Consider the following 25,790-nt stretch of genomic DNA (forward strand, 5'->3'; position numbering starts at 1 on the left):
CTCAGAGAAATGGGCAGTCCAGTCCATTTGCCAAATATCTTCTCATTCCGAGAGCTGCTCCACTTGTGCCGTTCAGCGCAATCGTGCACTGTCATCATAAAAATTCATTCATTCATTCATTCATTTATTGGTCCATTTGATTCATTACATACTTAAACAGTGCATTGAATATAGGACAAGTCAAAATTGCGAAAGGAGCAGAAACACACACACACACACACACACACACACACACACACAAATGAAATCAGGGCAATTGAATTCCTGGAAAGACATACACACTCTCAGGTGAGAGGACCATGTTCAAAGATTCTGAGGTCAGTATGTCCATGCAACATTGTATCTCCCAACACCATACCACTTGGACAACCAAAACAATTTTGTTCGACATTGCTAGATGTACCCTCGTATAATGACAGGTGGGAACACATGATGCATCCAGGAATATTGACCACATTCTCTCCAGTCGCTAGCAGAAGTAAAAGAGTGTCTGGAAACTGGAGTGAAGTGGACCCAGGAAAGGCAAAACATACACAAGAGCAGAATGGGTGAATACTGGGCTAAGAAGAAAGCTTGCCAAACTTAAGAACTCCATAGTTTACTGTAGGCCTTAATGGAACACAATAATAATCAACAAAAGCAAAATTCACTTCCAGAAACCACAGAATTGCTGACACACACATTTAAAATAGAGAAAACTATTCCTAGCTTTTGGAAATAATAGTTCTTTTGTCAGGGAGGATAGAGGTATAAGTTTGGGAGGTTGGGAAAGAGTGGCAGATCATTTAGATCCCACTTCGAAAGGGCTCCATCTGTTGTTACAACAAGGGGAGACTAAAGATGAAGCGGGAGCATCACCTTTGGGAATGCTACAGCTTTTAGGTTGATACCGTGATGTCATGTTAATGACACAAATTATGTTCCCCACAATCAATGGTAAATCCAGAATGGAATGTAACAATATCATGAAAAGGAAAGTTGCTACTCACTGTATAGCAGAGATGCTGAGTTGCAGATAGGCACAATAAAAAGACTGTCACAAATAACGCACACACACACACATGACTTCAGTCTCAGGCAACTGTGGCCAAACTGTGAGCTGCAGTACCAGAGCATGTGGGAGTGGTGAGTGGTTAGGGATAAGGAGGAGGCTGGGATGTGGAGGGGGAGGGATAGTAGGGTAGGGATGGCGGACAGTACAGTGCTGCTGCAGAGTGCACGGGGATGAGGTGGAGGGAGTAGGGCAGCTATGTGCAGTTGGGAGATTAGACAGAGGCCAGAGGAGAAGTGGGGAGGCGGGAGAGGGGGGGGGGGGGGGCGGAAAAGGAGAAAAGTAGAAAGACTGGGTACAATGGTGGAACAAGGGCTGTATAGTACTGGAATGGAAAACGGGAGGCTGGACGGGTGAGGACAATGACTGACAAAGTTTGAGGCCAGGAGGGTTGTGGGAACATAGAATATACTGGATGGAAAGTTTCCACCCGCGCAATTCATAAAAGCTGGTGTTGGTGGGAAGGATCCACATGGCACAGGCTGTGAAGTAGTCATTGAAATGAAGGGCGTCGTGTTAACCGGGTGGTCCACTTGTTTCTTGGTCACAGTTTGTCGGTGGCCATTCATGCGGGCTGACAGCTTATTGGTTGTCATCCCCACATAGAATGCAGCACAGCGCTTGCAGTGTAGCTTGTAGATCACATGACTGGTTTCCAGTGGCAGCCACTGAGGCATTCCATTGGTGGTGACAAAAAAAACTTAGTCTTGGTAGCATCGAACATATTACGGAATTTTGTCGATAATTCATATATTTCACAAGATATTATGTCAAACAAAACTTATAGAGAAACATAAATAAACACTTATTACACGAGCGCCCTTCTTATGTGCAGTAGGAGATTGATATATTCCTTTAGAACATGACAGTAAGTGTTTGTACAAGAGAGAGAGAGAGAAGGGGGGGGGGGGGGGCGGGGGAGGTGGAGAGTGACAGAAGTTGCGTTAGCTATCTTTTTCGCATGTCTGCGTGATCGGGCCTGAACTACCACACAACGACACCACCAACCTCAGCTAACAATTGCACTCTATACGTTACCAAATGATATGTGTGCTCCACTTTGCTCTGAGTTGTGCTTGCTGGTTGTTTCCTTTGCTTATTTTGAAATGAGTGCAGAGGTCTTTTTTTGCCACAGGGTTCGAATACGACTCTCACAACAGCAGATGGAATCAGCGATCCATATTTACATGTTTACATCGCTCTGGCTTCCCAGGAGCACAGAACACGGACGTAGGCTGCCAGCCCTGTGAGAAGGAGGCGTGGCTTGTCCCCCCACTCTGCTCTTCTCCCCTTGACAGCCAGAACTAATCGTTTGTTTTACGTTCGCGGCCGACTACCAGAAAAGTGTCCGCTACAACTTGATAGCCAGTACGAGAAATAATATAGCATGTATAAATTATTCGAAGTTGTAATCTGGAATTTGGGAAGCAAATTTAATGAAATTACCAACATTTAAAACTAAAAGCGTTGTACTTACCATGACTTTCGGAAGACAGCTTCAAAATAATTAGTAGGAACGATATCGTAAAACGATTCGTCGCTCCTTCTTGCTGGAAATAAATCTGTGATCTCAGATTGAAATGTTCAATTTTACACACGAACGACTTTTCACGGGATAGCATTCCTAAGGCACTCATTTTTCTAACGCTTCAATGTTCTGGTTGTCTTGCGTTGCTGTGGACGGTTCGGTTATCTTCTTCTGAAGCTGATTAAAAAGTACTTCTGCATGAGGCATTTTCTTATAGAGAAATGTTAGACAGAAAATGACTTCGTTATCTTGCAGTCTTTATTTGTAGGAACCAGCTTTTTCAATAACAGGAGATAGTTTTGTGATCTCGCTTGTTTCCATGACTTCCATTACATCAATACGATTTTTCCCCGTTTTCAAAAACATCTTTTACTACTCGCGAATGGTAATTCTATTGCGTCACACAAACGAGGCAAGCATTTTTGAATAATGCTGTGCAACACTTTTATCTCTGTGGCGAGTTAGAAAAGAAAGAAGAATTACCAAAAAGGTGTGCAAAAAAGATGCGGGTTTTGTGATTAACAGTGGCTGCCGTAGACATAACGTTGAACTGATGCGCATAACAATGGATGTAGTTTGCATTTGGTTGTCTTTAATTTGTGGACTGCGTTCGACTTGCCACACATAACGGTTGCACCATCGTAACTCTAAGCTATTAGTTACGCTCGATCATCGCCAATTAATGGTTCAATTTCTTTCAGAGTACTCGCAGCTATAGAATAAGCATCCTGACTTTCTGGATTAAGAAAGTTCCAAAATATTGCAACAGGTTTTCTCTCAACAACATACGGCAAAACAATAACCAATTGAAATTCGCAAGACACATCTGTTATTACTGCAACATAATCAGTATGTTCTATTTCTTTACGAACTTCATCATGGTACGCAATGCATTGCAGTAGTTCGTTCTGAATAGTCTTAGAAATGTCTTCGAACACTTATGCTTGAATGAGATGAACTTCAAGATGTTTATCCAGTTCCGTGCTGAACTGAATTAGCTCGCGAAAAACCACCTTATTTTGAGAGGCATCAGATTCATCACGGCCCCCGAGAGTCAGTTAGTACAGCTACAGAATACGCTGCGCAGCCAGATACAAACCTCACAGAATGAAATAGCATGGCATGGAAATGCTTCGCCAGAACAAATTAATGATTTGCGCATCACAGGCTCCACAGTCGACAAAACTACGAGAAACAGTGATTCATCTAGAGGGTGTATGAAGGTGCACACGCCTCAGTTCCTGCCTGATAAACTGGAATTCTGGTTTTTGATGTTATAGGTGGTGTTCACCCATAACAAAGTAACAAATGATCAAGAAAAGTTCGCAATACCAATCAAGTCCGGACACCAAAGCACTAGTAAGCGACGAAATTAAGCATCCACCAACAACACAGCAATATACAAGTCTAAAGAGGATTTTGATAAACAAGCTTAGAAAACTGTTAACATAGCAAGCAACGAGGTGACAGATCCCCGTCAGAATTCTGATGGCAGTTACAGGGGTTCTGACAGAGGCAGAATTTTCGGATGTTACACTCCAGTAGGTTTGAACATCACAGCTTCCCACAGCAGTAAGAGTGGCAGTGGCTAGTATGGCTGCGACACGACCACTATTCTCCAGCTGGCTGACAGAATTTATGAAACAATGGAGACAGCAAGTACACTGAGCATCACAGATGCAGTAGTGAAGTCGGAAGTGTATCAGGTGGCGGAAATTCGCAAGGGTCAACAGATGGATACAACCACACAATTTCAGAAAATAAAGGAATATCTAGACAGGCTACGGAGACAAATCGAGGCTAGGAAGACCACTGGTTCGGGGGGACCTACGTAGCAGCCATAAGGTCATTCTGTCTGAATTCTGGATACTTTCTAGAATTTTATTACAAGTGTGAGTGAGTCATATGGAACATCACTGGTTCAGCAGCCGTTTTTGTAAACCAAAGTGTTCTATGGTTCTTACTAATGAAAGGGAATAATTTCCTTTCTAATAAGTATTGTAAGACACATTATATTAGCTTTTAAGGATTTTTAAGTAAAAAAAAACCAAACACGTGTACCCCTGGACTCTATTGTTATTTGCAAATATGTCCTATAACTCGTTAGCAATGTTGTAACACTGAATCAAATATAGTACCCTTCCTTGGTAAATATCTTAATTCTAGACGATTGTTGTGTTGGTTTGCAACATCAAGTACTGTTTGCAACATCAAATACTGCTTGCTACTTAGGAAGATACTGAGCGAGCTCCTCCCAGTTTCCACAATAATTTCCTACTTTTTGACAGAATTTTTATATATGCCCAGTGCCATTTCATTTGTAATACTATTTTGGGTTTAATCACAGCAATTAGAAGTGCTTCTGAAATTCCATCATCTCAAGTCTTCTCAAATTCTTGCAGTGGTATGCACTTGTGTGTGCCAGTTCCTTGCACTTCACTGAATTGATTATGTACATAATGCCATGTAGATCTGCTCACTAAACTGGCGTAGTTTTCTAGCATGTCATGCGTGTGCATTCTTAGAACTGTTTCTTGACATCTCTTACAAGTAAATAGTGAGATTTCATTGGGATCTATGGGCCAAGATGGAGGCATCATTGTTAATGATTTCTAGACTGTCATTACCCGATTATGCATCTTCTTTAGGAATTGGTGCAATCATGTTTGTGGACAGAATGGATGTTTCAGTTGCTACTCTAGTTACAAGGTATTTGCCTGGAGAGATCTTAGGTTACAGACTCAGTAGGCCTGCAGTATGTAAATCTGGGTGTAATGCGTGAGGAATGTTAGGAAAGGTTTCTGTGCTAAACTGAAATGAAAGTGAACAATAAACAGGGGCAAGAAGAGAATAGAAGCTTCTGAAATGCAGAGCTACAGACAAGGGAACCTATATGACGAAGTATATTTAATAATCTGAAAGACGAATGGTGATTTGTAAGTAGCCATAAAAAAGTTCCGGTTGAAATCCAGTTTAAAAAATCTATGTAATACCAACTTTAAAATCATTTTTCTTGGATGAAAAACACCTGACTACACTATATTTTGTCCTTTGCCTGAGAGCTAAGGGGTGTGTGGTTATGAATGGTACACTACAGGCCATTAAAATTGCTACACCAAGAAGAAATGCAGATGATAAACGGGTATTCATTGGACAAATATATTATACTAGAACTGACATGTGATTACATTTTCACGCCATTTGGGTGCGTAGATCCTGAGAAATCAGTACACAGAACAACCACCTCTGACCGTAATAACGGCCTTGATACACCTGGACATTGAGTCAAAGAGCTTGGATGGCGTGTATAGGTACAGCTGCCTATGAAGCTTCAACACGATACCACAGTTCATCAAGAGTAGTGACTGGCGTAATGTGATGAGCCAGTTGCTCGGCCACCATTGACCAGACGTTTTCAATTGGTAAGAGATCTGGATAATGTGGTGGCCAGAGCAGCAGTCGAACATTTTCTGTATCCAGAAAGGCCTGTACAGGACCTGCGGCCGTGCATTATCCTGCTGAAATGTAGGGTTTGGCAGGGATCGAATGAAGGATAGAGCTACAGGTCGTAACACATCTAAAATGTAACGTCCACTGCTCAAAGTGCCGTCAATGCGAACAAGAGGTGACAGAGACGTGTAACCAATGGCACCCCATACCATCACGCCGGGTGATATGCCAGTATGGCGATGACGAATACACGCTTCCAATGTGCGTTCACCGCGATGTCGCCAAACATGGATGCGACCATCATGATGCTGTAAACAGAACCTGGATTCAGCCGAAAAAATGACGTTTTGCCATTCGTGCACCCAGGTTTGTCGTTGACTACACAATCGCAGGCCTCCTGTCTGTGATGCAGCGTCAAGGGTAACCGCAGTCATGGTCTCCGAGTTGATAGTCCATGCTGCTGCAAACGTCGTCGAACTGTTCGTGCAAATGGTTGTTGTCTTGCAAACGTCCCCATCTGTTGACTCAGGGATCGAGACGTGGCTGCACGATCTGTTACAGCCATGCGGATAAGATGCCTGTCATCTCGACTGCTAGTGATACTAAGCCGTTGGGATCCAGCACGGCGTTCCGTATTACCCTCCTGAACCCACCGCTTCCATAGTCTGCTAACAGTCATTGGATCTCGACCAACGCGAGCAGCAATGTCGCGATACGATAAACCGCAATCGTGATAGGCTACAATCTGACCTTTATCAAAGTCGGAAACGTGATGGTACGCGTTTCTCCTCCTTACATGAGGCATCACAACAACGTTTCACCAGGCAATGCCGGTCAACTGCTGTTTGTGTATGAGAAATCGGTTGGAAACTTTCCTCAAGTGAGCACGTTGTATGTGTCGCCACCGGCGCCAACCTTGTGTGAATGCTCTGAAAAGCTAATCATTTGTATATCACAGCATCTTCTTCCTGTCGGTTAAATTTCGCGTTTGTAGCACATCATCTTTGTGGTGTAGCAATTTTAATGGCCAGTAGTGTATATCAAAGGCACAGGACAGACTGGGGTAAAAATAAATTTATGGCACAACTTGGCCAAAAGAAGTGTTCAGTTGATGATACACATTTTAAGGCGTCAAGGAATCATTAGTTTGGTAATGGACAGAAGTTTGAGGTAACAAATGTAAAGGGAAACCAAGACTTGAATACAGCAAACAGGTTGAAATGGATGTAGGTTGCCATAGGGATGTAGAGACTTCGAAAGGACTGACAATTGCACAGAGCTGCAACAAAAGTCAATGAAAAAGTAAAATGTAGAAACAACTGCAACATAAAATATCTTTGCCTTCACTCAGAGGTGGAAGCACATTCTGGGACAACTTACTGGCAGCATCCATTTGATATAAAGTTGATGCAATTCCCTACTCCCCTCATGGGCAAATATGTCAAGCTAGCAATAATTAGAATGGTGTCTACCGCATTATCACATTGTACATGGCTTATGTCCCTTGGATCCTACACAACGGTGTGTCTGGGACTTGTAAATAAGTCAAGGGTGTGGATTTTATTTAGGCGCAACATAATTAAATGCTATAAGATCATGCAATAAAACAGTATTACAGTGCTAATATCAATTACTGGTGCAAACCAATACATTGCCAGTATGTTATGTTAAGAGTTTCTATTCTTCAGTGGAATACCATACTGCAATGTATTGGGTTGCAACAGTAATTGATATCAGAACTGTAACACTGTTTTATTACATGATCTTCAAACATTTAATTATGTTGCACTTAAACAAAATCCACACCCTTGAATTACTTACATGTCCCAGACACACCGTTGTGTAGGATCCAAGGGACATAAGCCATGTACAATGTGATAATGTGGTAGATACCATTTTAATTGTTACTACCTTGAAAAATTGGCCCATGGAGGGAGTTGCATGAACTTTATATCAAGTGGATGCTGCCAAAAAGGTGTGACAGAATGTGCTTCCACCTTTGAATTAAGTGTTTAATATAATTCACTCTTAATAGGTTGTTAAAAACACGTGTATCGGCACTCGTGTACAATACTTCTCACTGTTCCATTGTTAAGCACTTAAGTATTTCTAGAGATCACTATAGGTCGTAGTATAATATTCATGTGTCACAGTATTTTTTTCGAAATAAAAAAACAAGACAGAAACACTGGTCAAGACGAAGGAAATTTATGAAAACCGGTTTATGTACCGGCAGCGTTAATGTGAAACGCTGATAAATTACGAAGATATCGTAGAAAAGAGGTCCCTGCAAGACGTTCTAGAACTAACAACAGATAATTACATGAAAATGAATATTCTAAAGATGCTAATTAGAGACGACTGCATTATCTTTGCTTCAAAATAAACGACACGTCTTCAAAATACTCCAATTTCTTCATTATTTACTCCCTTGCATTTACATCATAGTATCGTATTCGCAAGGCTTTCAAATAAATGATTAGCCTAGTCCTTTTCGTTTACTAATATGTCTTCTTAAAATAAATCGTTTGCACAGAATCAATTTAACAACAGAACTGTTGCTAACCCTTTGTGCCATGACGCAAGTAGCAGTAGCTCCGAGTCTTTCGTACCTACCATTCTATTCAGTACTGCACTACCAAGTACCAAGCGAACTCGATAATACCGCGCAGTGGATTCGATTGTTAATTGTGATGCTTATTTTATTGTCATGGAAACGTTCTCGTGCTTCTAAAGCTCTAATAGTAGGTAGGTTACATTCTTGCAGTTAACATCTCTTGAATCAAAATTCTCGTGCCAGTGGAATGCCATTTTTAAAAAGCACGGAGAAGAAACTCTCTGTTAGTCAACGACGGGAAATCGCGTCATACAAAAATGGTCTTCGCTGTAAAATTTTTAATATTTCCGGCAACACTTACAAGGGAGAGTGGAAGAATAACAAGAGACACGGTGAGCGTATTTTCGTATCTTACTGTAACGAAAATAGTAAACCTATAGATTTCACATCACCTTTAATTATTCTCCAGGCAAAGGAATATTCTTAGAGACATCGGGGAAACGATACGAGGGCGATTGGGAGCATGGACTTCGACATGGATATGGTATCCAGAGCCATATGGAACCCCATTGCTTACACGCAATAGAGTACACTGGCGAATGGTACGAAGGAAAACGACAGGTAAAATGTGACATGAGGGTGGGCTTTTAGTGTAAGAATCGTCTTTTTTTAAGATTCGCTTAGCAATATAATTTTTATCTCCATCAGTAAGTGACTGCGCTTAAGTCAGTATCATTTCACAGTATGCCCTCTGACGAAGCAAAGGATTAGTAGAAAAAAATTTCTCATTTTTTTTCTTCCGAAATCTGCTGAAGACCGTCATTGTATTTCTCTTACATAATCGGTATTTGCTTTATATTTTTTCATTTTTAATTTTCTTCGTGTCAGAATGACGGAAGATTGCTGCTGGTACTTTACAGGGTGACAATGGCGCTTTTCAGCCACGATAATGCTGTGTTTACATCTGTTTTGTTTTTTGGGAAAATATTCATATTTGTTTTGAACCGTCTTGTACCCCTTTTGAAGGGACAGAGAAGGAGACTACAGAGATCCCAGTCAGGGCAAATATTATATTGCACAGGTGCTGTATTGTTAGCAAGTGTCTCAGTTTCATTTTGTTTCGTTTTTACAGGCTTGTGAATGTCGTCTAAGATTAATAAATTTGGCGTATCTTGGAAATGTTTGTTTGAGCATTATGCTGGACGGCTACAAGTCTGCAGTATTCGTTTTGTTCGAGAATTAGACTACCAAATTTGTTTGTCGGAAAGTATTTTCATGAGGCCTCGCACTTGCATCCGTTACACTCCATTTTATTTGTTTAGTACTGAAATAATTTGCTAGAGAGAGCGATGGTTTGATTGCGAATTAATAATGTTTTGCAGAACAAGAAATTGTGTCCTGATTATTTTTAGCACTGAGCCTGCGTATTGATATTCTACTTGTTGGATGTTTTTAGAATGGGGTGCAAGAAGTGAGAGAGACAAGCTCAACCTTACAGATAGACTTCCCTAGAGAGAGAAATAGTGCGGAGGGAATAAACTTAGCCACCGTTGCGGAGTGTTGCCTGTATATGTATCGTTTATTTTGTGTGTTATGGTCAGTTGGAGTAATTTGGGGTAACGAAACAGCATTTTTAAGCTTAATGTCTTTATGTCTTATTAACATGATACAATTTTCCAGTCAATTCTTCATTTGTTAGTAATGTGACCTTGTAGAATGATTCTATTATATTTTCAAGTTTGGTGATCCTGTGTTATCGTAGTGTTGTCCCTGAGTTGAACTATATACAGTTTACCCCATGGATGGGGAAATGGATATTAAATGTAAGGTTCAAGTAAAACATATTTTGGGTCCAAGTGTTCTAATGTCCTACAATTATCCCAACCATTGATACGAGTAGAACAGGAAACCCGCAAAAAAGTAGAAATAAGTCTCCAAAAAGTTTAATTTTTTTATTTATTTTTATTTTATTTATTTTTTTTTTTTATTATTGATCCAGGCAATCATAGTATTGTACAGCTGTACATGTGATATTGGATAGGTCAAGAGAGCTATTTACAAGTAATTTTTACAAATTGATTTTTACATTATTTTGTAGCAAGGAAATTATCTATCTTTAACAAAACAGTTAATACAAATTATAGAATTGTAAGGTTGTACATGCGATATTGGACAGGTCAAGGGAACATATTTGCAAGTAATATTTAATAAATTGATTTTACATTATTTTGCAATGAGAAAGTTAGCTATCTTTAACAAAACAGTAAATACAAATGTTGTATGGTAAAATACAAACAGCCAATACAAATGTAATAGTAAAGTAGTCCAGTGTATTTCATAGACATGCACAGTATATAATAACCCAGTATATTTCATAGACATGCACAGTATATAATTTTCAGACCTAATTGAACATTTATCATATTGTTTACATTTTTAACCCCTTTCAAAAAAAATGATCAACTGCATAAAAGCAATGATCCAAGAGATATTTTTGTAACTTATGTGTGAAGGCTCTTGGGTTCTTTGTTGCGTTGATTTCATTGGGTAAATTATTATACATTTGTATCCCAACATTTAAAACACTTTTTTGGTAGCAGGTAGTTCTGGACTGAATCATATGTAGGTCAGATTGCTGCCTTGTTGCATAGTTATGAATATCTCCATTGAATTTTAGTGTGCAGTCATTGTTTAACAGGTATGACTTGACAAATGAGACGGTATTATAAATGTAAGCAGAGGGCAGTGTCATAATGCCATTTGTTTTGAAATGTTGTCTGCATGATTTGTTATGTCTTAGATTACATATTATGCGTATTGCCTTTTTTTGCATTTTGAAAATATATCTACCTCCAGGTGAGTTCCCCCAAAATATGATTCCATACTGTAATGTAGAATGGAAGTAAGCGTAATATACATGTATGAGAACAGATTTTGTGACTCATTTTTTGAGTATCCTTAAAATGTAACACACAGTTGAGAGCTTTTTTGAGATATAATTTGTGTGAGTTCCCCACTTAAGATTTCCTTCAAGCCATGTGCCAAGAAACTTGACAGAGTCCACACACATAAGCTCTTAGTTATTTAGAATCACATCAGGCATTTCTTGTTTTTGGGATGAGAGTCTGAAGTTGATGTACGTTGTTTTCTGTATGTTTATAATCAGTTTGTTCTCGTTGAACCATTTGCTGAGTGACGACATAAGTGGTTTAATTTTTTGGTTGTGGTCCTCTGTATCAGTACCCGTTATTAGTATACTTGTGTCATCGGCAAATAGTGTGGTATGTCCTGTAGCAAGTTTCGTGCTTATATCATCAGTGTCTAGCAGAAACAGTATGGGTCCCAGGATTGAGCCTTATGGCACACCATATCTAATGGGCATTGTGTCTGAGGAGTGGACAGTAGATCGATGGGTGGTTGTATTCTTTTTTCAAAATTAATTTCAACTTTTTGAAATCTGTTTGACAGGTAAGATTCTAACCATTTGTTTGCAATTCCTCTTATACCTTTATTTGCTAACTTCTTAAGGAGTATGGTATGGTCAATTACATAAAAGGCTTTGGATAAATCTAAAAAGATACCAGTAGTGACTTCCTTATTATCCAGTGCTTTTAAGGTTTTGTTGAGATACTCATAAATAGCTGTGGTAGTTGTCTTTTGCTTTCTAACACCATGCTGGTGTTTTGTCAATAAGGATAGTCTTCCAATCTGGTGTAAAATAATTTTTCAAATATTTTTGAGAATGAGCTGAGTTTTGTTATGGGCCTGTAATTGGCTACATCATTTTTAGAGCCCTTTTTGTGAAGTGGGGTAATTTTAGAAGTCTTTAGTAGGTCAGGGAAAACTCCATTTGTAAAGGATAATAATAATAATAATATAATAATAACAATAGCTTTACTCAACATCGAATGGTACACTGCACATGTACAAAGAAACAGTAATGATTAAAGTTATTTGTACAATACACAAGACACATTCTTCTGAATACGACATTAATTTACAACAAAATTTCAATAAGGTGTTTACTTATTTCTATTCACATAATTTCACAAAGCATTTGTTGTTCTTCATATAAGTATGGTACTCTTCTAATGTGTAGAAAGGGAGTTTTACTAAAAATTTCTTAAGCTGATGTTTCAGTTTATTTGTAGTAAGAGCCATGACTGCTCTAGGCAGTGCATTAGCTAATTTTATACCTGCATACTGAGGCCCCTTTACGTAAAGTGCTGTTCTGTGGCTGCCAATGTAAAATCTTTCTTTATTTCTAGTATTGTACTGGTGGAAATCTGAATAAGTTTTTGGGTGCAGTCTTTTCACAAGCAATATGGCTTTTAGAATGTATGAGTTTATAACTGTTAACACCTCTGTTTTTGGAAACAAGTTGCGACAAGATTCCCTATATTTTTCTCCACAGATTATTCTCACACCCCTTTTCTGAAGAATGAGTAGCTTACCGGTACTGGTATATTTCTCGGATAATAGAATAAAAATACATAATTTTATACAATAAATTGCAATAAGCAGTGTCATGCTACAGGACTGTTAGGTTTTGCTGTTTTGTGTATCATTAAAAGTAATGGCACTATAAACGGTATCAACTATATTTGTATAGTTGCTAACATTTCTTTTATTTGTTTCATTTGTTTAATTCTAACCACTGAAATTACACTGAGCAGATTATTGGAGCTTTCAAACACATTTTCTGCAGATTGTGTTTTTGCCTTTCTCACAGGTGCTGTTGGTTTTATTTTTTTTATTCTTTTGCCTTTTTATTTTTCCAGTCCAATAGCTACTTTTTCATTCAGTTGGATTTCTCACTTCCATCCCACTCTTTATTATTTCTCATTTGTAAGTTCATTTTCCAGCTGATGAATGAATGCCGTCCTCTTCAGGTAATTTTTTGTTATTTGATTGTAGATTATCTGAAAATTATTTACTCCCTATGTTGGATATTGTAAAAGGCATGCACCAGCCATCTCCTGCGAATAAACTTAGTTGAATGTTTGTGAACAAGTTGATCAACAATATCCACACCAAACTTTGTGGTGTTATGGAAGATAACTGTTTCTGATTTCTTCTTTCTTTCTTTGCACACTGCTACTTCAGGATGTAGTGTGCTGAGAATTGTGACATTCGTAGTCTTCTTCCCTGTCAGGGTGCACTCTGGTTTATCTGTCTTTCTCAAGTCAATGGTGAAATGTAATTCAGAATTGTTCTTCTGCACACAATTGGGGACTCTTGGCAGATCTTGTTCATTGTTCCCACCAAATAAAATTTCTTCCGTTGAAGTTTCTTGACAAAACTGAAGGGATGTGAAGAAGTTGTCTGTCGACACATTCTTCCTTGGTTTGGAAATGGTTTCATGAGATGAATAATGACATACTCTCCCAATGTCTCATTGATTTTCCTCCTTACCAAGGTATGTGCCATTGCAAATAGACTCAGCTGACATTATTGCAGTTATCCATAATTAGAGTCCATTTTTGTCAGGTTTGTTTTGAATAAATGGGGTAAAACTGCATCTTGCTTGCCTGGAAATAACTACTCATCACTTATGATATTTTCACTAACGCAATAATGGAAGAAGCAGCTTTACAAAAGCTTGCTCCATATTACAGAAATAAAAGCGAACTTGTCAGCAGGGATGGTTTGAGCTTGAGGTGATTTCTCATTGAACTTAAAGAATCTGATAAGTTCGTGGAACCTGACTCTTGTTATTTCATCTCTTTTAAAATTAGGATCCCAAGAATGTGACCAAAGGTCATCCAAGAAAATGCCTTTCCAACATACACGATACCAATTCCTCAAATTATGTGGTCCAAGTTATGTATGTGTGTTTTTACTGAAGTGTGAGCGTTTGATTCAGTGTGTTTTCTATATGATACATATGTCAATGAAAATAATCAGGTTTTAAAAATATAAGGAATTGGATAGATAAAAAAATCTAGTCACCAAATGATTGTAGGAGAACACAAATAAGAGATACTACAGTTTGCTAGCTTTTGGAGCCAATGGCTCCTGGCAGAAGGGTTGAAGGGGAAGGAAGAGGGGTGAGGGAAAAGGACTGGTGAGTTTCAGGAGAAGGGATAGAGTTGAGAAAAGTCGCCCAGAACCCCAGTCTGGAGAGACTTACCAGACGGGATGAGGAGGAAAGACCTTTCCTTCTCTTCAAACCTTCTGCCACATTAAGAAGCCACTGACTCTGAAAGCTAGCAGACTGTAATACCTTTTATTTGTGTGTTCTCCTTTGTTATAATAGCATCAATTCATCAAAAGAAGTTGGTAGGCAATGATGAGAGAGTCACCCAATGCCTCGTGGCAGGCATATGCATTGGGCTATCCTCTGTCCCTCAGGATGACAAAAGCAACCTTTCTTCCTGGCAATAGCATGTTGCTGACCTTCTGTTCTGTTCCTAGCTACGATCTTCATCGTTGTACCAGATTCCTGAATCTGTGGTGGAAAGAATTGAGATGAAGAGATGTCTAATTCAATGTCTGAGTTCTCCAGAATACGTTGAAATCTCTTCATTAGTAAGACCATGCTGGCATGACAATTGGTAATACCCCACTGCTCCAGGTATACTTCATAAAAGTTTCAATGAAATTTTCAAAAATCAGCTGTTAAAAGTAGAAGAAATGAGGAAGAGTCACAAAGTTTGGTTGTAAGGTGAATTTTTTATTTTGTAAATAAACCTGAAAAGCTTATTTTAAGCCCTTTTGCTGTTCTTCTGTTAATGACAATCTCCTCATCATGCACAAGGGCTGTCAGCTCACTTTGTCATGCAGTTCTGTTGTTAGTGGCAGGTATATGACAAGAGTGCACCTGGCAGTGGATGACACATAAACCACAACAAAACACATTAAGAATGTAATAACTCCCTCAAAAACAAAAACTCTCATTGAGTTGATAATATCTCAAATGAAGTACTAAACCTTGTTTCTTCACACATATGCACTGTATTCAACCACATATGCAATACATCACTACCATAGAGGATATTTATGGACAGACTGAAATTTTTTTGTTGTCATATCCCTTTATTAGAAAGGTAGGAAGACAGAAAATAATTACTCTGAGCAACAGTTATGTAAATTGCATGAGGCCAGTTAATTTCTACCAGTTCCATTGTGCTAATAATAAATACCACAAATAAAATAAACACTGAGCTCTGGTTTTTGTTTTATAAAGATCTTTTAAATCAATTCTTCTCTGAAAATTACCTAGAACAGATAGTGAGGGACCCCAATCATGATGGAAATATATTGAATATAATAGCAAAAAATAGACCTGATCTCTTTGAGGATGTCCTCACTAAAACTGGTATGTCCACATCAAAACTGGTAACACTGACCATGATGTGGTTGTGGTGAAGTGAGTACCAAAGTACAAATGACAACTAAAACAAGCAAAAAGATGTATATGTTCAGTAACTAGATAAAAAATCAGTCAATGAGGAACTTGAAACTTTCAACACAGGGCATGAGCATGTAGAGGGGCTACGGCAACCAAGTTGAAAAGAATAGTTGACCATTCACTGGTTAGATATGTGCCCAATAGAACAATTCATAATGGCGGGGACCCTCCATTACATACAGTCACTATAAGAAAACTTCTAAAGAAACAGAGGTTACTGCATAATAGGTGTGAAACAAAGCATAGGGGTATAGACAGAGAGATGCTGAATGAAACATATTTGGCTGTGAAGAGAGCAATGCATGAAGCCTTCAATGACTACCACAGCAGAATTTTGTCAAGTGATCTTTCACAGAACCCAAAGAAAATCTGGTTGTATGTGAAAGCTGTTATGGCACCACACCTAGTGTCAAATCTGGGACAGGAACAGAAATTGAGGGTAACAAAGCAAAAGCTGAAATGCTTAACTCTGTTTTCAAATGTTACTTTATTAAGGAAAATCCAGGAGAATTGCCCCAATTTAAACCTCATACCACTGAAAAGATGAATGAAGTAAGTATTATTGTCAGTGGTGCTGAGAAACAGCTAAAATCATTAAAATTGTACAAAGCTCCAGGCCCCAATGGAATCCCTGTCAGATTCTACAGTGAATTTGTGGCTGAGTTAGCCCCTCTTCTAACTGTAATCAGTCATAGATCCCTAGAACAAAAAACCATGCTCAGTTCTTGTGAAAGGCACAGGTCACACCCATCTACAAGAAGGGTAGGAGAAGAGATCCACAAAACTACTGTCCAATATCTTTGACATCGATTTGTTGTTTGAATATTAGAACATATTCTGAGCTCAAACATGATGAGGTATCTCGAACAGAATGACCTCCTCAATGCCAAACAGCATGGATTTTGAAAATCAATCATGTGAAACCCAACTTGCACTTTTCTCACATGAAATACTGAAAGCTTTGGATCAAGTCAACCAGATAAGTGCAGTATTTCTTGATTTCTGAAAAGCATTTGACTCAGTACCACACCTAAATTTATTGTCAAAAGTATAATCATATAGGGTATCAAGTGAAATTTGTGACTGGATTGAGGACTTTTTGGAAGGGAGGACACAGCATGTGATCTTGGATGGAGGGTCATTGTTAAATGTAGAAGCAACTTCAAGTGTGCCGTAGGGGACTGTGTTGGGACCCTTGCTGTTCATGTTGTATATTAATGACCTTACAGACAATATCAATAGTAAAATCAGGCCTTTTGCTGATGATACAGTTATCTATAATGAAATACTATTTGAAAGAAGCTATATAAATATTGAATCATGATAGGATTTCAAAGTGGTGTAGAGGTTGGCAATTTACTCTGTATGTTCAGAAATTTAAAATTTTGCACTTCACAAAATAAAAATAAAAAATTAGTATCCTGTGACTATAATATCAATGAGTCTGTTGGAATTGGCCAACTCATACAAATACCCAAATACCTGACTGTAACACTTTGTATGCATATGAAATGCGATGATCACATAGGTTCAAGCAGGTATAAGATTTTGGTTTATTGGTAGAATATTGGGGAAGTGCAGTCAGTCTACAAAGAAGATTGCTTAAAAATCACTTGTGTCACCAGTTCTAGAATATTGCTCAAGTGAGTGGGACCCATACTAGATAGGACTAATAGGGGTTATTGAATTTTTACAGAGAAGGGCAGCACAAATTCTCACAGGTTTCTTTAATCCATGGGAGAGTGGCACAAAGATACTGAAGGAACTGAATTGCAAGACTGTTGAAGTTAGATGTAAACTGTTATGAGAAAGTCTATTATCAAAGTTTCAAGACCGGCTTTAAATAATTACCCTTGGAATATACTACAATCCTGTATGCATTGCTCTCACAGCGATCTTGAGGATAAGATTAGAAATATTACTGCATGCACAGAGACATTCAGACAATCATTCTTTCTGCTCTCCATACATGAAGGTAACAGGAAGAAACCCTAATAATTGGTACAATGGGAGATACCATCTGTCATGCACCTCTTGGTGGTTTGCAGAGTATAGATGTAGATGTAGAACTATATGGTCATATGTTACCTGTACTCCTGTAATTATTTGCCAGGTTAAATGACCTTTCAAAGTTATTAAATGGTCTTTCTGAAACTATGTTTGACAGGGCCATACTGGTCAAGTGTGGAAAGTCAGCCATCAACCCTACAGGACATGTCAAAAACAGTCTCTGAGCTGGATGTACATTTTCACTGACAACCCATTAATGTTATGTATGTAGTGGGAGATGAACTGAAAAGGAGCAACATAAGTGGAAAAGGAACAGTGTTTTAAGGATATCAGCTCTTTTGCAATTACTGCTTTGTTCACCACTGTTTTGAAGCATGTATGTAGTATGCATGGAGCATCAGAAGCTTAAACATGATAGGGAAGCTAGAAAATTTGAAAAGGGAAATGGTAAGGCTCAATCTATATATAGTGGGGGTCAGTGAAGTGAAGTGGAAAGAAAGCAAGGATTTCTTGTCAGAAGAGTTGAGGGTAATAGCAGCAGCAGCAGAAAATGGTATAATGGAAGTAGGATTCATTATGAATGGGAAGGTAGGGCAGAGAATGTGTTACTGTCAACAGTGCAGTGATAGGCTTGTTCTCGTGAGAATCGACAGCAAACTAACACTGACAATGATAGTTCAGGTGTACCTGCTGAATTTGTACGCTGAAAAAAAAAAGAGGATATTGAATGGGTAATTCAGTACATAAAGGGAGATGAAAATCTAATTGTCATGGAGGACAGGAATGTAGTCGTCAGGAAAGGAGTAGGAGAAAGGGTTAAGGGAGAATGTGGGCTTGAATTGAATTTTATTTGATTCTGCAAGATTACATTGTGTACAGTAAATGTACGTGTAATATAGGACATGTCAAAGAATTAACATTCATTATCACTTATTTTTCTACACCTTTAGCTTACATTTTTACATCATTGATAATGAATAACAATATATACAAATTTAATGGCAAAGTATTCTGCAACACTATAAAACTCTTTTTCAATGAGATAGTTTTTAAGTTCCTTTGGAAAGTCATTGTGAAGTACACTATCTTGCAGGTTTTTAGGCAGACTTCTTAGTAGTCTGACACCAGAGTACTGGGGTCCTTTTTCTAGCATTGCTAGTCAGTGGGGTATGCTCCGTACTTCTTTCTTTCTTCTTGTATTGTGGGTGTGCACACTAGCATTTGTAATACAGTCCTCACCACCTTTTGTGATGTACATTATTGTTTTGTATATATACAACGATGAAAAAGTTAAGATACCTAAGTTCTTGAAACAGTTTCTGCATGCTTCAGAGGTCTTTCTTCTTAAAATGGTCCTAATTGCTTTTTTTTTTTTTTTTTTTAAATGTGAACACTCATTTTGTCTCTTGTTTGTTCCCCCACACAGTCACTCCATACTGTAAGTATGGTTCGAAAAGTCCATGATACACTGTACACAGAAGGTTCTTGTCTGAATACTGTGATAGCTACGTCATTAAGAAAATCACAGAGCTCAGTTTCTTACAGACATTATTAATATGTTTTTTTCCCATTTCAGTTGATTATCCACAAGAATACCTAAGAATCTAGCAGATTCTACTTCTTCCAGCCTTGTTCCATCAGCCTCTAAATCCATGTCTAAAGCCTTTTCCTTTTTTTAAACCCTGCATACATAGTCTTTTTTAGATTTATAACCAGTTCATTTTCCAACAGCCATTGAGCTGTGACATTTGCAGATATGTATGCCCTTCTCTCAAGCTGTTCCATATTTTGGTCACTATTTAGTATTGTCATGTCATCAGCATACAATATTTTCTTTTCTTCCTCCTCAATACCTATATCATTAACAAACACATTAAATAACAATGGCCCCATTACCGAACCCTACGGCACTCCATATTTGATGGGTTTGGTTTCTGATTGGTATGAGTTTCGTAATGATACATACTGCTTGCAGTTGCACAAGTATGATTTTATCCATTCACCTGGTTGCCCACAAATGCCATAGTTGCTTAATTTTTGTATCAGCATTTCATGGTCAACGGTGTCAAATACCTTTGAAAGATCCAGAAACATTGCAGAGGCAACCTTTTTCTCATCTAAGGACTGTAAAATGTATTCTGTTAGACTGGCAATTGCTGATTCTGTAGATTTACCCATTCTGAAACCATGTTGTGAGGGTATGAGAATGTTATGTTTGTCCAAATAGTTAACTAATCTGGTATATATAAGCATTTCTAGGATTTTTGAGAAACCTGATATCAGTGAAACTGGTTTGTAGTTGTTGGGATCATCCTTACACCCTTTCTTGTACACTGGCACTACCTTCGTTATCTTCAGTTCTTCTGGAAAAAATGCATCTCTGAAAGAACAGCTTGCTATGTTCAGCAGTGGTGTTATTATCTACTCACTTACCAGCTTTATTACATGATTTGATATTTCATCATCACCAGCTGATTTCTTGGACTTCAGTTTCTGTATAGTTTTCCGCAATTCATCTTCTGTGACTGGTCTTAAGAACATAGTACTGCATGATCTTTTTGGTACCTTAATGCCCTTCTGTTTTCGACTATTTCTTTCTATATAAATACAAAGATGAGGTGACTTACCGAACAAAAGCGCTGGCAGGTCGATAGACACACAAACAAACACAAACATACACACAAAATTCGAGCTTTCGCAACAAACTGTTGCCTCATCAGGAAAGAGGGAAGGAGAGGGGAAGACGAAAGGAAGTGGGTTTTAAGGGAGAGGGTAAGGAGTCATTCCAATCCCGGGAGCGGAAAGACTTACCTTAGGGGGAAAAAAGGACGGGTATACACTCGCACACGCACACATATCCATCCATCCAGACATGTCTGCTTGTGTCTGTACGTGTGGATGGATATATGCGTGTGTGCGAGTGTATACCTGTCCTTTTTTCCCCCTAAGGTAAGTCTTTCCGCTCCCGGGATTGGAATGACTCCTTACCCTCTCCCTTAAAACCCACTTCCTTTCGTCTTCCCCTCTCCTTCCCTCTTTCCTGATGAGGCAACAGTTTGTTGCGAAAGCTTGAATTTTGTGTGTATGTTTGTGTTTGTTTGGGTGTCTATCGACCTGCCAGCGCTTTTGTTCGGTAAGTCACCTCATCTTTGTTTTTATATATAATTTTTCCCACGTGGAACGTTTCCTTCCATTATATCGACTATTTCTTTCCAATTTTAAGTTTTCTACTACACTGATATTGTTATTATTCAGTATGTTTGCTATTTCTCTACCATCTGTGACCACTGTGTTGTCTATTTTAATTGACTTAATACCTTTTTCGTTGTTTGACCCATCTTTTTCCTTTCTTTCAGCATTGATTGCATTCGAATCTGCCTTTGCCTTGTTTTTTGAGTTCGTTACGGTGGTGTCAATTGCTCTTGCTTTGGCTTCTCGTATTTTTTTTCTATACTTCTTTTTTAACATTTTATAGTTTTCAGCTTCGCCCATCCATCTCACATCCTGAAGCTTCCTTCACTGTTCTAATATTTCACTGGTAATCCACTGTTCTTGATCTTGTTGCCTTTCTTGTCTATTTACTTTGGGAAATGCTACATAAAATGGTACTTAATTGTTGAAATAAATGCATCATATTTTTCATTTACACTCTGGGCCTGTAGGGTTTCATTCCAGATTTCCTTACTTAACATTGTTCTAAAGATGTTGATATTTTGTTCACTGATGATCCTAATTTCTTTGGTTGTTTGTTTTGGTTCTGATGCTGTGTCATTACTTCTGCAAAAGCTGATTAGTTGTCCATGATGATCAGATATTTCTGTATGAACTACATGTGATTCATAGTTACACATATTAGTAATTATGTTGTCAATAACTGTCTCACTTTGTGAAGTCATTCTTGTTGGTGCAGTTATTGTTACTTTCTTGTTATGCTGTATTAACAATTCTTAAAAATCCTGTCATATTTTTGTGTCTTTTCCCATGTCAATGTTGAAGTCTCCACATATAATAAGATTTCTCTTCACATTCATTCTCAGTAAGCTGGCAATGTTTTTCAGAAAGGTGCTAATACTGCCACATGGTGACCTGTGCACACAAAACACTCTAAAATTCTTGTCACTATACCAGTAACTTCAAAGTCTTTTTCTCTAGCTATGGGCAATGTAGCATCTTCACTGTTTACATTCTTTGATCGAGTACCTGTTTTAATATATACACAGACGCCACCACCCTTATATTTAGATCCGCAGAAGTAACTAGCTAGTTTGTAGTCCTTTATTGCAACATTATGTGTTTTACTTTTAGTTAGTCCATGTTCACTTATGCATAACATGTCTGGTCTTACTTCACTCAAGAGTACTTCTGCTTCTAAGTTTTTGTTTCTGAATATTTTGATGAAGTACTTTTATATAATTTTTCTTTTGTTGGTTTACATGTTGTGAGATGTATTCTGGGGCAAATTCTTTAGTATCGTCTATTTTTGTATGGTGCTTATATTTTCCTTTTCCAGGTAGAGTTCATGATTTTTCACCCCCTTCAGGGCATATTAGTTTCCCTTGCTTCTAATGATTTTGCAGACATCTGCAAAGATTCTGCTGAATGTTACAGACCCCAGTCTATTTAAATGCAAGCCATCCTTCTCTAGTGAGTTTTCACATAGGAATTTGTTTGGGTCTATAAAAATTGCCCCAAGACGATCACATTGTTCTTTAAGAGCACAGTTTATTTTGGTGATATATTTCTCACTCACCGACTTTCTGTTTATAATTCCGCTAAGTATCAGCCGAGATCCTGCATACATATTTCTTGCAGAACGAATCATGTTTCTTGTTTCGTTTGCCATTTCTTTCTCACTGCTGCTCCTTAACGAATTCGTTCCAATGTGTATAAACACCCCTTTATAATTATGTCTGGTTTCAGAATCTGGTTCTGTTGTATCTTGTCTTGCATTTACCATATTTTTAAAATGTTTACCGAGTTGTTGCGTTCTAATTCCAGGTCGTACGTCGATCTTGCAATTGGGGACAGCTATATTCTTCAGCAGCGAATTCCTTTTGTTGCGTATCTGTCGCCTTGTTTTTCCTTTTGCTGTATGTCACCACCTTCCATTTATATTTATCTTCCGGTTTTTGGCTTACTGAGTTTACCGAGACATCAACGGGAACACTTGAAATGTTGTTGTTTTTAAAGTCCGATCGGTCACTCGTATTTTCGCGATCTTCTTGCTTTTCCGTTTGATGGCTTTTCTTGTCTTACTGTATCGTTTTCTTTCTTGATGGAAGAAAGTTCGGTTTTTAATGCCTCATTGTCACTTTGTAGCAACTTTATAATTTCGTTTTTTGTATCAACTGCAGCTACAAGATCGGCCGTTTCGTCACGTAAACAACCGTGACGTGTCCACGGAAAATCCTCGCTGGTGAACTTTATATTTACTTTCGCGCACTTTTCGTGTAACCAGTAGTTGCATTTGATTCACAGAATACCCTTCATCACACGCTTTTTACATTCTCTACACGAAGAACTGTTCATTTTTTGCTTTTTTAACGAGAGAGAAGCGTCACTACACTTTCCTATCGGCGCCATCTGACAGTAATCTGGTACTAGGAATGAGAGAGAAGAAAGACTAATTGAGTTCTGCAATAAATTTCAGCTAATAATAACAAATATTCTGTTCCAGAATCACAAGAGGATGAGGTATACTTGGAAAAGACCACAAGATACTGGAAGGTTTCGGTTAGATTACATCATGGTCAGGCAGAGATTCCGAAATCGGGTATTGGATTTAAGGAATACACAGGACCAGATATAGAATCAGACCACAACATAGTAGTAAAATAAGAGTAGGCTGAAGTTGAAAATATTAGCCAGGAAGAATCAGTCTGCAAAGATGTGGGATGCAGAAATACTAAGGAATGAAGAGAGAAGCTTTAAGTCCTCTAAAGCTCTAGATACTGTTATAAGGAATAGTTCAGTTGGCAGCTCAGTTGAAGAGGAATGGGCATCTCTAAAAAGGACAATCACAGATGTTGGGAAAGAAAACATAGGTACATGGAAGGAAACTGTGAAGGAACCATGAGTAATAGAAGAAATACTTCAATTGATTGATGAAAGAATGAAGTACAAAAATGTTCAGGGAAATTCAGGAATACAGAAGCACAAGTCACTTAGGAATGAAATAAATAGGAAGTGCAGGGAAGCTAAGGCAAAATGGCTGCATGAAAATTGTGAAGAAATCGGAAAAGACATAATTGTTGGAAGGACTGACTCAGCATATAGCAAAGTCAAAACAACCTTAAGTGAAATGAAAAGCGAGGTTGGTAACATTAAGAGTGCAGTGGGAATTCCACTTTTAAATGCAGAAGAGGGAGCATATAGGTGGAAAGAGTACATTGAAGGCCTCTGTGAGGGAGAAGATTTGTCTGATGTGTAGAAGGAGGAACAGGAGTTGACATAGAAGAGATAGAAGTTCCAGTATTAGAATCAGAATTTAAAAGAGCTTAGGAAGACTTAAGACCAAATTAGGCAGTAGTGATTGAAAACATTTCATCAGAATTTCTAAAATCATTGGGAGAAATGGCAACAAAATGACTATTCACGTTGGTGTCTAGAATATATGAGTTTGGCACTATGCCATCTGAATTTCAGAAAAATATCATCCACTCAATTCCAAAGAGTGCAAGAGCTGACAAGTGAGATATTTATTGCACAATCAGCTTAACAGTCCATGCATCCAAATTGCTGACAAGAATAATAACAGAAGAATGGAAATGAAAACTGAAGATGTGTTAGATGGTGATCATTGTGGCTTTAGTAAAGGTGAAATACCAGAAAGGCAGTTCTGACAATGTGGTTGATATTGGAAGCCTGACTAAAGAGAAATCAAGACATGTTCATATGGTTTGTTGACCTGGAAATAGCATTCAACAATGTCAAATGGTACAAGATGTTCAGAATTATGGGGGTAAGCTGTAAGGAGAGGTGGGTAATATACAACAAGTATAAGAGTCAAAAGGGAACAATAAGACTGGAAGACAAATAATGAAGTGCTCAGTTTAAAAAGGGTGTTGGACAGGGATGTGATCTGTCACCCATAGTGTTCAGTCTATGCATTGAAGAAGCAATGATGGGAATTAAAGAAGGGTTTGAAAGTGGAATTAGAATTCAAGAGTGAAAGGATATTGATGCTAAGATTCACTGGTGACATAGCTATCCCCTGTGAAAGTGAGAAGGAATGACAGGATCTGCTGAATGTACTGAACAGTTTATTGAGCACAGAATATGAACTGAGAGTAAATCAAAGAAAAATGAAAGTAATGAAAAGTAGCAGAAATGAGAACAGTAAGAAACTTAACATCAGAATTGATGGTCTTAAAGAAGATAAAGTGATGGAATTGTGCTACCTGGGCATCAAAATAACCCATGACAGATGGAACAAGGAGGACATGAAAAGCAGACTAGCACTGGCAAAAAGGGCATTCCTGGCCAAGAGAAGTCTATTAGTATCAAACATAGACCATAATTTGAAGAAGAAATATCTGAGAATGTATATTTTGAGAACAGTATTGTATGGTAGTAAAATATGGACTGTGAGAAAACAAGAACAGAAGAGAATTGAAGCATCTGAAATGTGGTGCTACAGATGAATGTTGAAAATTGGATGGGCTTATAAGGTAAATAATGAGAGGGTTCTGCATAGAATCGGAGAGGAAACGAATATTTGGAAAACACTGACAAGAAGAAGGGGCAGGATGATAGGACATCTGTTAAGACATCAAGCAAT

The 25,790-nt window shown here is 38.2% G+C and overlaps 1 protein-coding gene across 1 annotated transcript in view; it reads left to right on the top strand.

The window, feature by feature from the left end:
• Positions 1-5,166: 5,166 nt before the first annotated feature.
• Positions 5,167-25,790, top strand: part of LOC126455636 (MORN repeat-containing protein 3-like) — an 84,336-nt gene continuing 63,712 nt past the window's right edge. Inside the window, exons 1-3 of the mRNA XM_050091404.1 lie at positions 5,167-5,288; positions 8,830-8,978; positions 9,056-9,207. Coding sequence (XP_049947361.1) covers positions 5,167-5,288; positions 8,830-8,978; positions 9,056-9,207 — 423 coding nt within the window. The remainder of the gene's footprint in view (positions 5,289-8,829; positions 8,979-9,055; positions 9,208-25,790) is intronic.

The sequence above is a fragment of the Schistocerca serialis genome, chromosome 1 (assembly GCF_023864345.2).
Source record: "Schistocerca serialis cubense isolate TAMUIC-IGC-003099 chromosome 1, iqSchSeri2.2, whole genome shotgun sequence".
In the NCBI taxonomy this organism is placed as follows: Eukaryota; Metazoa; Arthropoda; class Insecta; order Orthoptera; family Acrididae; genus Schistocerca; species Schistocerca serialis.